Genomic DNA, 13,042 nt, shown 5'->3' with positions numbered 1-13,042 from the left:
ATAAAAAGGAATGGGAGGGATTAGTAGGCTACAGATTAGTTTCCTCTAATTATAGAAGTTCAGGGGTTCATTCCTGTTTCTGAGTCAAAAAGTGCAAAACAGCAGAGGAACACACTGGAGTCATGACCCGTTCGTTGGTTGTTATCTCCATTTGCGTGTTTCAAGAGGTGGGAAGAAGTTTTCCCAGAACTCAAAATCTTCACCTATTTTTTGATAAAGGATCATTGATTCCTGAACCAAACTGTGAAGTTTCGTTTTCATAGCTTCGTTCGAAGGGCTCTTTTCAAAATTTTCACTAAACCTCTGACAGTCTCCACTTGTAGCTCGTTTGTCGTGATATTCCCAGGAATTATTTTTAAGTACTCAGGGTTTTCTTTGTCATTCTTGTTGCTCAACTATTACTGGTATAATTTCAGCTTTCTTCAAATTCCACATCCTCTTGACCTCATTTTTCAGATCCTGGTATTTGGTCATTTTCCTAATGTCTGTGGCATTTAGTCCAAAGTCATTGGGAACTGAAACCTCGATCAACAGTGCTGACTTTTCCTTTTTGTTTGAGCACCATGTCCGGACGCAATGCTTTGTTTGCAATGTCCACACTTGACAGGATGATCTTGTCACACGTAAGCATTATTTGTTTACTTTCGAGGATCGGCTCTGGTTTGTGTTTCCATGATTGTTGTGGGACCAGGATGTTGAAATGTTTACAGATGTGCCAGTGGACCATTCTTCAGACGCTGCCATGTCTTTCTGTGTACAGTTGTTCTGACATGAGTTTTTTATATCCCAAAAGGAGGTGGCTGGTACTTTGTTTCTTCCCAACAAAACCTGCATTTGTCCGATTGGCTCAATCCCGCCATTTTCTTAAAGGCATTTGTGTAATGTCCTTGGTCTTAGGCATTGACGACTCATTCTCCATCCCAATTAATTTTACCTCTTCTTAGCCATCCAATGAACCATCCTTGCCGATCCCTGTCCTGTCAAGATTATTTTTTTTTATCTTCCTGCTCTTTGTCATTCTTCCATTTGTCGGAGTATATCTGCTGATATTTAGTTTTGTAGTCTTCCTTTTTTTTTCTTTGCAATCATTTGTACCTGTCTGGAAATTTGTTGCTTAACAGATTAAGGATCCCTTTTCTGGTTTCTTGTTTTCTTGCTCATATACAGTACAAATCTCATCCAGTCATCTGTTGAGCTTCTCACATACTCTTCTAGTCCTACACACGATGTTCTGTGCACTTGGTTAAGATCCATCAAACCACCTCCTCCTTCTCGTCTCGGTAAGTACAACCTTGGTATGCATTGGTTTTTGTGGAATATCTTGTGAATAGTTAGAAGTTTCCTTGTTTTGGTGTTAAGACTGTTGATCTCCAATTGTGGCCAGTTTATAATTGCACTGCAATATTGGAATCATGGCACTGCAAGTTGGTTTATAGCTTGGGGTTTTTTTTTTTTCTTCGGGACAGGGATGACTTCAGAATGAGTCATATTCTGCGTAGATACTTTTTGATGATTATTTTACACATTTCTCTGTGTTGTACCTAGGGGCCTTCTTCTATTCCGAGGTATTTGTCGGATGCTTCGTTTTCTAGTTCCTGTATTGTTGTGCTTTCATCGATTGAGATGTTGTCTGTTCTCTTTGTTTTTCCTCATACAAATGTGCACTTAGCACATTTATCAAGACCAAACTCCATTCCGATGTCCTCCGGGGACTGCTTTACTCGTTTCAGTTGATCTTCCAATTTCTTATCATTCGGTGCGAAGAGTTTTAGATCATCCATGTACAGTGGGTGTGTTACCTTTCTTGTTTCTTTGGTCATTTTTCTGTTGCCTGGCAGATTATATCCGTGTCCTTGTTCAATGATGACGTTACTCAGTGGGTCCAGAGCCAGACAAAACAGGAGAGGGGAAAGGCTATCACCTTGTAAGATACCATGTCATATCTTTACTCCTGGGATTTCAATCTTTCCTTCCAGGTAAGGTAACATCGGAGTTGTGTTCCAGAGCATAATTACTTTCTCAATCAGTGTGACTATTTGGGGGGTAAATTTTATAGACTTGCATGCATTTTATAATCCATGAATGTGGGATACTGTCAAAGGCTTTTTTTGTAATCTATCCAGGCTGTGGATTAGTTGGTTTGTCAGAGCTTGCAGTACGAGTATGGTTTTGTTAAACAATAAATTGTCTATTGTTCCATAACATCCCCTTTTACATCCTTTCTGCTCTGCCTATAAAGCTCCGTGTTGAGTGAGGTGGTCGTAAATTGCATTGGTGATTATACCTGTTAAAAGTTTGTATGTTGTGGTAGGCATGTTATTGGTCTGTATTTGTTGGGGACATGGGTTTCTTCAGATTTCGGGATAAACAGAGTGTTACCTTCTGTGAACCTTTCATTCATTCGCTGTTCCTCTTGGATGAGTTCATTAAATGCTCGAGCGTAGTGAGGGTGGAGAGCATGTAGTTGCTTTAGCCAGAAGTTTGGAATCCCATCCGGGCTTGAGCATCTGAAGTTCGGTGCTTTTGCGAGATGTTTTCTAATTTTCTCTTATCAATTGTCATTGGGTGCATTTCCTGTAGCTGTTGCTTTTTTATCTTCCAAGTGTCCTTGTTCCTTGTTGTGTTCTTTTTCGTTTTGCGGCCGTCATTTTCCAAGTGTCGTCATGACCTCAGTATGGCCCCCTTCATGTCAGAAAGTTAAAGGTCAAAACCCTTATTTGAGGGGGCTCTCTTTCTCTGAAGGTTCTCTCATATGGTTTGTCTGCTTCATGGTCTCATTTGTTATGAAATAAATAAATAAAAATCAATAAAAGCTGATTTTCCATCAGTCAGACTATTCTAATAGACTGCAGAGGAATGCTTTGAGTTTCCCCGAACACCCAGAATACACACACTCAGTGACCTCGTCGACTAATACATGTTTGGTTCGTGATTGTGGGACAACATAGTAGATTTAGGACCCCTTATGCAGGTATAAAAGGAAAACTTGTTTAGTCAGGAGCAAACTGTTATGAAGCAGCTTGATAAAAAAAAAAGCAAATGTAGATTTCTAGAAGACACAAATTGATGTTGGATAACCTGCCGCATGAAAAAAACCCACATGGAGAATACTTATGTGTTAAGTAACTTGTTTCATCGACAGAACAGGTGATCAAGAAAAAATTAAAAAGAAAGTGTAGAATGTGCTTGGAATGGAAGATACCCTTACGGCTTGGTTTCACTTGGCCACTGTACATTAGAACTATCTTGATGACGACAGAGAAAGAGAGGCACGCACTAAAGACAACTATCCTTGACTAAGATTAAAAGTGTGGAGAGCCGAGTTAACAAGTGATCCTCAAGTAGAGTGTGTAAAAGTCTTGAAAAGAGGGGCCATCTTAAATCATTGAATGTTTGCCAGGGGTGTCTTTTGGGTTGCATCTCTACCTGCTCCGCTGAGAAGACACTGTATCGTCCCCTGCTGGATCTGCAGCGTCGCACTGACTGCCTCGTGGTCAGAGATGGGAAACTCACGTCCATCGGCCGCTTGGGTAGTTTGCAGAGCACGACAATTTATTGAGTACTTGTCAGATCCCTAGAAGGCAATTGCAGACCATCAGAATTTCTCCTGCAAACATATTGCTCACTGAGAATTACAAATAACTTTCTTGGGTCCACGTAGATACATAGGCATGGAAATAGATTCTTCTGGAAGAGTCAGATTTTGGAATGTAGATGTCAAATGATGTGTTCTTTATCCCGTCTTCCAAATGTTGGCGATTTCGTATCACATAAATTACTGAAATTTGATTGCTTTAAACAACTATTAATACAGTAACCTCCAGATTTACGAATACCATGCCTTCCTCAAAAATAGTTTGCAAATCGGAAGTTATTTCCCCCGAGATATAATCGTATAATAGGGGATGCATCCCCCAAAAATGTTCCCATTCCAGAGCGACGGATTTTTTTTGGATTTGCATTGCACTGGACGATGTCACAGATTGAGCATGTCCCATGATCTTTGTGTTGTTGTTGCCTACAGTAATTGTAATTGCAAGGCCCAAATCACTCACGATATCCGTAATGCGCAGTAACCAGCATCAACCTTTCTTTTAATTTCGAATTTCCTTTCAAACAATTCAACTTTCCCAACTTTCTTTGCACCCGTATCAGTTCCTCTCGCACTTATCTTCCTTTTAAGATAAATAGTTGTGGATTGATAATGCACAAGAACGTTTGAGTAAATAAAATGCACTTTAGCTAAACTTCAGCACAAATGTGACAGTGTAGGAGAGACTGAGGGAAGTGACACTCTGACGTCATCGTCCCGGATGTAAGCCGAGTGATGCTGTGGCACTTTGTAGCGAGGTGCACGTTTATTTCAAATTCCACGATCTATTTTCTCTAAGCAAAGGTTCATGAGGTCACGATGGTATTAATAAATTAATTAATTCTCGGTGTATTGTGCAGCTTGCACATTCTGTATTAAATATGAATAAATATTATAAACTTGACCACAGTATTTTAAAAAGTGCCTGCGACAATACAACACTAAAACAATCATTTTTGTGTAATATTCCATGCTTGGTTCTCGATATCATTCAATATTCAAGGTTTATTTAATGATCTCATGGAAAGACTAATTTTAGAAGACTGGAAGCCGATTAAGGAATCTGTGAAGGGGAAGAGCATCACCTATGGTCAAGTGATTCTCGTCCTGCATACAGAGGAATGGTTATGAGACATGTGTTGGTCCCCATGGGTCTGGAGCTGTTTAATCTCAGGAGCCAGGATTAAAAACAAAACCCATCAAAGGGCGGAGGAGCTCCTCCTAAGCCAATGGCCATCCATATCTGGTTTCCAACTGTATCTGTGGACATCCTCCTGCAGTTGAGTTACCTTTTTCTAGGAGGTTGGTGAAACGATATGCACTCCGGCCATCGTAAAACACTTCCTTCCGCAAAAGCACACAAATAAAGCAAATAAAACTAAAAACGACTCCATGGGAGTGCCTCCTGTGCAGCTGTCATTCGCAGGGCAGCTCACCAGATGGCGGGATTGGTGCAAAGCATTCAGTACCCTCATTATTTGATGTCGAGGAAAAGCACAAGGTAACCTTCCTGGGATTGGTTGTGGTGGTGTATGTCGGGGTGGTGCTGAGGTGTCGTCCACCAGATGGCGGTCTCCTCGGGGTAAACTGAGGCGGTCCTTTCAAGTGGGTGCCTGGAAAGCTCCGATCTCTATGAGAGGATGATCACCTGTCTCTACTCTCATCTGAGCTCAAGCATTTGGACATCGTTATTGCAGCACACTCTGAGGTTTGGAGACCGGATAGTGGCGAGATAATGGTGGTTGGTTACACCTACTATTAGTCTGGTCACTCCGATGGTTACCATGCCCAAGGAGTTGCTGTAGCTGTGTCCAATAAGCTGACTGCAATGATGATTGAGGTAACACCAGCCAATGAGCATATTATGAGACTGAAGATTTGTCATGCTTTGGTCACTCTTCATTCATCACTCTATAGATGGTAGACTTGGACACTGACCAAGGATCTGAGATGGAGACTTAACCCCTTCAGTACCAGGACTCTTCGGAGAATCTAGGACTATCGCTGGTCAGACTTTGCATTCCATGAGTGTTTGGAGAGAGAGAGAGAGAGAGAGAGAGAGAGAGAGAGAGAGAGAGAGAGAGAGAGAGAGAGAGAGAGAGAGAGAGAGAGAGAGAGAGAGAGAGAGAGAGAGAGAGAGAGAGAGAGAGAGAGAGAGAGAGAGAGAGAGAGAGAGAGAGAGAGAGAGAGAGAGAGAGAGAGAGAGAGAGAGAGAGAGAGAGAGAGAGAGAGAGAGAGAGAGAGAGAGAGAGACTGACTGACTGACTCATATGAGATTTGTTGCCTGTGTAGTCCATTTGCATCAGCTGCGGCTGTATGGACATGTGGTTACTTTTCCTGACGCTCATCCTGCTCACCAGATTCTCTCAGTGAGGGAGCCCCTTGGGTGGAGGATGCCAATGGGCCAACCACTTGCCTCGTGGTTGTAGCAGGTTGATCGGCATCCCAAGGAGATGGGGTGGGTCAGACATCTGTCTGGGGGATGACCAGACAGAGGCTCCTGGAGTACCAGCGAAAAGTAGACGCAGTGTTGCTCCTGCGTTGAAAAATGAAAAATGTTGTTGAAAAATAAATGCAGTGCTGCTTTTGCACATGCTCCCATACCTGATCTCACCTGGGAGCCGAGATCTTCCTTTTCCCTTTCACGCAGCCATTTTTTTGAGTGACAAATCAAACCCAAGTGTTGTAATAATTGCGATGCACTGACACTTTTCCCAGTGCCAATAAGACAGACAAGGAAGAGGTTTTGAAGTGTGTAAAAATAATAGATATTCCAAGCGAACACTTGTGGTCCATCGGCCAAGGGGTCGTAACGTGCACCGCCCTGATGATCCAACCTCATGTGTATAAGTATGTTCGTTGATGTCCCCTTAAATGAAAAAAGATGGTAACATTGAAAAAACTCTTTTGTTCTGTTTTCTCATGCCTAATTGGGACCCATGTGAAAATGTCACTTTTTCAGCATTTCCACCATTTATTGAGGTTTGTGAAATTTGTGCACTTTGATACAGTAATATCTCAGTCGTTACTGGCTCAAATTTGATCTCTTCGCATAACCAATATACACGGTGTCCCAAAAGTCACCAAGGGATTTAGAAATTAATTAAAATTTCTGTTTTTTTTAAATAATTTATGATTATTTTTATACCAAAAGAAAATTTACAAAATGGAGATAAATTTGCTTTATTTGTGAAAAATGATGCAGCTTAGATGTCCTTCATTTTGGGCTTCGCAGACACGGGCTCTTTCGACAGCATTTTCCATAACAGCAGACTATAACTGGCTGCAGCCCTCGAATTTCTGCACAGATGTTGTCCTTGAGCTGCTGAATTGTATGGGGGCTTATTGATGTATACACGCTCATTTAGGTAACCCCAAATAAAATAATCGGGAGGAATCAAATCAGAAGAATGTCATGGCCAAGAAATTTCTGAATTTCACAAAATTATTTGGTGTCCATGCTCTTTGGGTGAGAATAATTGATCGATGAAATTTAAAATAAAATTCCACGATTTTGGTTCTTTGTTCAGTTGGGAATTTTTCCATGGGTAATTTCCAAATGTTAATCTAAATTCTGAAAAGAAAAGAAAAACAAATTATTAAAAAACAGGCATGTTATTGAATTTCTAAATCCCGAGGTGACTTTTGGGACACCCTGTATAACACGCCATCTTAGTAATATTAAACAAATCTTTGAAATTTTAATTTTACATCTCACACCAATGTATTGAAAATTATTGCCGATATACAAACAAAAATACTTGAAATAAGACAAAGAACAAAATCAAGTATATGAGATGTATGCAAAGAATGATTTTCCTTCATACTTAAAAAGGAGTACAGCACAGACACAGGGGAAGGAAACAAATATGAAATAGAAATAACACTGACATCTTTACCCTTGCTCGACACAAAGTACCTTCACTTCACAGAGGAAAAGTTCTGAGTATAACTCCATACAGATGTTTAAAGAAAAAGAAATGAAAAGTTACTGTCTTGAAATATGCCTTATTGTTTTGCAAGATTATCAATAAATTGACTATGAGCTGCTTTCCTTTAAAAGATGTTCAACCTCAGAACATGTCACCCATTTCTGTCCAAATGTAAGATTAAAATATCATGAGTAAGAAATTATAAACAAGGGTTCCGTGTAAATGGATGGGGAAGCATATTTCTCTTATGATTCATCGTCACTGTCTGTATCTGAGACATCATGTTCACTGGTTGAATCAAACTCATCATCACTTGAGTCCTCTTCTGCTGAATCAAGAACATCAACCAACTTAGGTGAAAGGGCGTCAAGCTTAGACCACAATGGTTGCATTTTGTCTCCACTGGCAGTCCAACCACGGTTATCCCTTGGAGAGGGGATATGGGGATCTGGAAGATGGGCCCTCTTCCATATTGCCACTTGGTAATTAACTCTGTGGATGTTCTTCCAGATTGCTCTTAAATGGTGGAAAAGCTGATAAATTTGGCAGAGGGGGTGAGTACATCTGAATCACCTCTGAATTTCTCTTTCATCATTTGGAGCCGGGCTTCATAAACATCTTTGAATCCTGGTTTGCCATAAAATGCACACGTAAATTCTTCCAGACCTGTTATTAATTCATCTGAAATGGACCAAGATTCTCCGAAGTTTACAAGAGGTGTCATGAACTTGTTAGATTTTAGCATCAATTTGATGGACTTGATTTTCCCAAACCCTTCAAAGGCACTTCTGGAATCAGAGCCAGTGAATGCATGTTGACCAAAGCAGAGCAATACTCTGAAGTGGACTGTTCGGCAAATTGAGAGACATCAATCAACCTTTTCTTGGTGCCCCTTCCTGTATAAAAGAGTACGGTAACATTTGAGATCCAATGAGCATAGTGCAGCAAAATGAAGAAAATGCCGCTGTCGGGGCCCTTTACTCGGACATTCTTGTGCTGTTATTCTTTATCATACTTGCAGTAGAGAATTACACAGGAATCTATTTCTTCCTGAGATTATTTCAAAGAAGTTATCTCTGGTTGTGTCACTTGCTTCCCATCTGGAGAGGTTAACAAGTATGCAGCTCCTTCCCAGATGAATATCATTTTCCTGCCCTGAAGCTTCTTGGCCATGTCATCTTTACTCCATATATCTTGCAGGACTTGTATTCGCTGTTTCTTGTTCTCATCATGAGTCAGGAATTGTATTCGGTCTCCTGCTTTCTTTGTATTCCCTTCATGAATGATTATCTTCTCTCCGCATCCTCTTCTCTGATTTCGCATGGCTTTACCGAGTCTGTGTTGTACATGTCAGTGCTGAAGATGACATTTGATCGTGATGACACTACATTGAAGACATTGAGGCTTATCTCTCAGAAATTATCTGGTAGCTCCCTCATGTAATAGAAGACAGCAATTCCAACTTCACTATCACTGTCTCATCACTAGGAGATAGAGTTGAATAGTCAACATCCTTAAGATGCTGGAAGCCCTTGGATTTGTCAGCTTTTGCAAGAAAACTGTCTGATGTACATATTGAGTCGGGAACAGGGGTAAAGTGAATACTTCTTCACAATGTGCAAGTCCAGTTGAACACCTGAAGCTTGAGCCTTCACAAGCAGTTAAAAAGTCACGTTGTCTTGTTGCTTATATTTGATTACTTTTTGCCAAGATGTCTTCAACTTGATTGTCTTTATGTCTGTCATGGTCTTGAGGTTTGATTTATTGATGGGCTCAAATAAATCTGCCTTCTTCTCCAACCTGTCCTTGATGAACTATGCTAATGAGATGATGTCATTAATTCAAGAATTGAACTTGGCAAATTCATCGTACTTTGAATATGATGCTGAGGACAATGAAGTAACAAGCCAAGTTTGGATTCATTTGAGCCAGTAACTACTAAGATATTGCTGTATCAAAGTGCACAAATTTCACGAACTTCAAGAAATGGCGGAAATGCTGAAAAAGTGACATTTTGACATGGGTCCCAATCGGGCGTGAGAAAACACAGAACAAGAGTTTTTTCAATGTTAACATCTTTTTTCGGAGGGGGGGAGTGGGGGGGGTGTACGGTACTCTTAATTCCTGAAATAACAAACCCCTTTTGCTGGCGCAACTGCTTTTAGACTGTGCAGTGTGCACGCAGACATTCATCCTATGAAATAATTTCCCATTTCGGGTATAAGGAGGAAATTATGCTTCATTGCCACTCCTACTGAAGTGATAGAGTTATGACTGTGGTAAGTGACTGCTGACTTATGTAATTTGTTTCGTTATGTAGCTACAGATGGTAAGTGAATCATCATCCAGATCCTCTTGCCTATTAGTCATTAATTGCAAAGGATAACTTGGTACTACTACTACTACTACTTCTACTACTACTAATCCACATGCCCAGCTCGGGGGTGTCGTGACCCTTTTGCACTTCATTCCTATGGGACAAGGAGAATGTGAGGTTAGGGCAGGAATTTTAGGACTACGGTGCCGGTGATAACTCACCTATTCTTCATGAAGAACACCATGCAATCTTTAATGTCCACCAACTAATGCCAGCAGACAGGAAACCCCGTTTAACGTCCATCCGAGGGCGACCGATGAGTGTGCCCGAGGACCTCACATGAGATTCAAACCCAGGCGAGACAGCTGAGGCGAGTGTGCATACCTCTTGGTTATCCTTCCAGCCCACAACTGGGTAGATAATGGACAAATCAACAGAGTACATGGTTTTGAACTTGGGATGGAAATGCCGAACAGGTTAACCTGAACAATAGCACTTAAAGGATTGTTTTGGCCTTGAAAAAGAAACAAACCACTGCAGACAGAACTTATATGTAAGGTACCTTAAAAAGTATGTAGTCTATCCGGATGCCTTGGGGGAAAGAGTAGAATTCGTGTTTTGATGTAAAAGAGTTCTGTGGAATGAGGGTACAGCCACCCTGAGGGCCCTACAAGAGGAAAAAGAGAAAAACCAAGTACATCTGATGAAGATTAGACACAATTAAAATGCATTTTATATACATCTACACAAACGACCCACAAGGCAATTCACTGGGATATGGTTGAAACCCTATTCTGCTATTGGTACACACCTGTCCACTGCCCCATCATCGAGTATATAAGCATAATAATCATGGAGGCATGGAGAGCATTCGATCATATAAACACAGCCATGTATCCCACAACCACTGCTTTGGAGTGTCATTTGGTGACCTTTGAAATACAAAACAATGAACTCGCAATGTTAGCTTTTCAAGTTGAGTCCAACTTTATTCAATGAATTACCTTCTGAATTTTGACTTTAATGACTTTTGGACAGATACACCAGGCATAACAATCCAAAAGATTTTGTGGATTGAAAAACTTATGTTAATGAAGAAATTCAGCTGAGATTTGTAGTCCGTGAACCATCAGTTCGAAAGCATCAAGTTTGTAGCCATAATCGTGGCAATACATTTAGATGACGGTTTACATTTCATAATTTGATCAAGAAGCCATAACTAAACGTCCAAAAGCATGAAAATGTGGTGAATATTTAATATTTTGGAAGGAAGGTTGACCTTTTTCCCCCTGTGCAGGTATCATTGGGATGTGATGACGTCTGAAAGCAGAATCATTTTTAGACTGACGAGCGGTCATTGCGCTACTGACCAATCAGAGCTTGATTTCAAATCACATGATTAAAACATAGTGGTTTCCACGGTCACATGATGATTGAAATTTTTCATCATTGGTGAATCATGTTTGATTATACGTTGTACCATTCATGTTATGACATACAATCGGGAAACCTCAAGGGTTTCACCGAACATAGCTGGGTCACAGTGCGACATTGTACTTTGAAGTGGAAAGATGTTGGAGAGATTCGTCGAGCTAAAGTTGTCACCAAATCCATCCTTAAACTGGAATAATGTACATATTGTTGTGGTTGACCAAATTCGCAAACCACCATTCAGGTCCCTTAGGTGAGATATCTCCGTAAGTATATGTATAGTTAGGCCCAAACCCGTGGTCTAGTGGGAATACATGTCATTTATGCGTGCTGCGACTCTTCAGGATAGCCATTTTTCTTTTACTATCTTTATTTTGGACCAACCGCCATTATTACCACCGCCAACCGCGTCTCAACAGTCATCACAACATCAACCACCCACCGCGGCGCCGCTTCACCACGGCAGCCACGACCTTTGCCGTCACACCTCGCAACCGTCGCATCGCCACCGTTCTTGCGCCGCTTGTGGGTACCGGTATTGGACTCGTGCAGGGCGCGCGCCGAACAGCGTGTACAAAACCACGGACTTTCCGCTCCAAAAACGGATCAAAAACGACTCACGCCCACTTTTGTTCCGTCCAATCGGTGAGCAAGGGGCGATTTGGCCCCGCCTCCAGGGCGTTGGAGGGCGGTCGCTATATGCAAATTCATGGATCAAAATGCATTCACGCCCACTTTTTCTCGGGCCAATGGGGAGCGAGGTGAAAGGTCGAAGGCAGGGGGTCGAAGGCGAAGCCACGGGGCTTATATAAGCAGCTGCGTTCGTCAGAAAGGTCGTCGTCGTGTGCGTTGGAGTCGTGTGTGCGTTGGATGGAGTTCGCAGGAGGAAGAGTTCGGAGTTGGAGTCGGAGCGAAGAGGACGGAGCTGTGGAGAGGCGGCGGCGGCGAAGGCAGACGAGGGGGTGCTCGCGTCGGTGCCGGGAGCTGCACACCAGGGAGGCCGACAGCGCGACCTGGTCGAGGTGGAGACGCTCGTCGCGGGACCCGAGACAGAGTAAAAATCCTCCTTTCCCCGAGCATCAGCAACCCCCTCCTGTTTCCCCCCGCGCTGAGATAGTGCGACCAAGGGGGGCCCCTTCCCACCCCCTACCAGACACTGTCCGCGAGGCCCGCGGAGTTGAGGCACCACCGCCGCTCCGCGTCTCATCACCAGACGGGTAGGCCCGACACGGTCTCGGCCCCAGGCCCGCCTACCCCCTCATCCTGGAGGGTGGTTCTCTTTTCTTTTGCTTTGGGAATGTGTGTTGTCGGCGCCGTCTGTGAAGTAAAATTGTATAAGTGTTGCCGTGTGCTCGCGTAATCGGTATTAGATCTGCATTGTCGCATTTGCTTTTTGTCTTCTTTTTTATGTGCTTTTGGTGGAATTGTATATGTGTGCTTTCCGTTCATCGCGAATAAATGTGCTTTATGTTGAACTGTTTCCCGCTTCGCTTCATCATTTCTCTCATTGAATCCTCATCTTGCTTCACGTAAAGGGTTGGTAGTGGGCTGAATACGCCCGATAATTAATCGAACCGTCGAGGCCGACGATAACACCGCTCGGTTATCCCGATAGTATGGAACGGGTCGCTTAAGTGGCCCGTGTCCGAAGTCGACCTGCGGCGAGGTGCGATCGCCCGGTCTACCCTCCGTGTGGGTACTTAGGTAGGTCGAATTTGGCGAGCAACCCTATCCCACGCGGGGGCCGATTGGCTCGATCGCGGTGAGACC

The 13,042-nt window shown here is 42.5% G+C and overlaps 1 protein-coding gene across 7 annotated transcripts in view; it reads right to left on the bottom strand.

The window, feature by feature from the left end:
* Positions 1-13,042, bottom strand: part of SMPD2 (sphingomyelin phosphodiesterase 2) — a 128,521-nt gene that overhangs the window by 15,494 nt on the left and 99,985 nt on the right. For all 7 annotated transcript variants that reach the window (XM_085884144.1, XM_085884145.1, XM_085884142.1 and 4 more), the window contains 2 exons: positions 10,404-10,508; positions 3,427-3,574 (listed from right to left, as the gene is read on the bottom strand). In XM_085884144.1, the coding sequence (XP_085740270.1) occupies positions 3,427-3,574; positions 10,404-10,508 (253 nt within the window). The remainder of the gene's footprint in view (positions 1-3,426; positions 3,575-10,403; positions 10,509-13,042) is intronic.

The sequence above is a fragment of the Eptatretus burgeri genome, chromosome 6 (assembly GCF_056783735.1).
Source record: "Eptatretus burgeri isolate ZD-2024b chromosome 6, Ebu_testis_v1, whole genome shotgun sequence".
Classification (NCBI taxonomy): Eukaryota; Metazoa; Chordata; class Myxini; order Myxiniformes; family Myxinidae; genus Eptatretus; species Eptatretus burgeri.
This window is presented reverse-complemented; position numbering and strand designations above follow the sequence as displayed.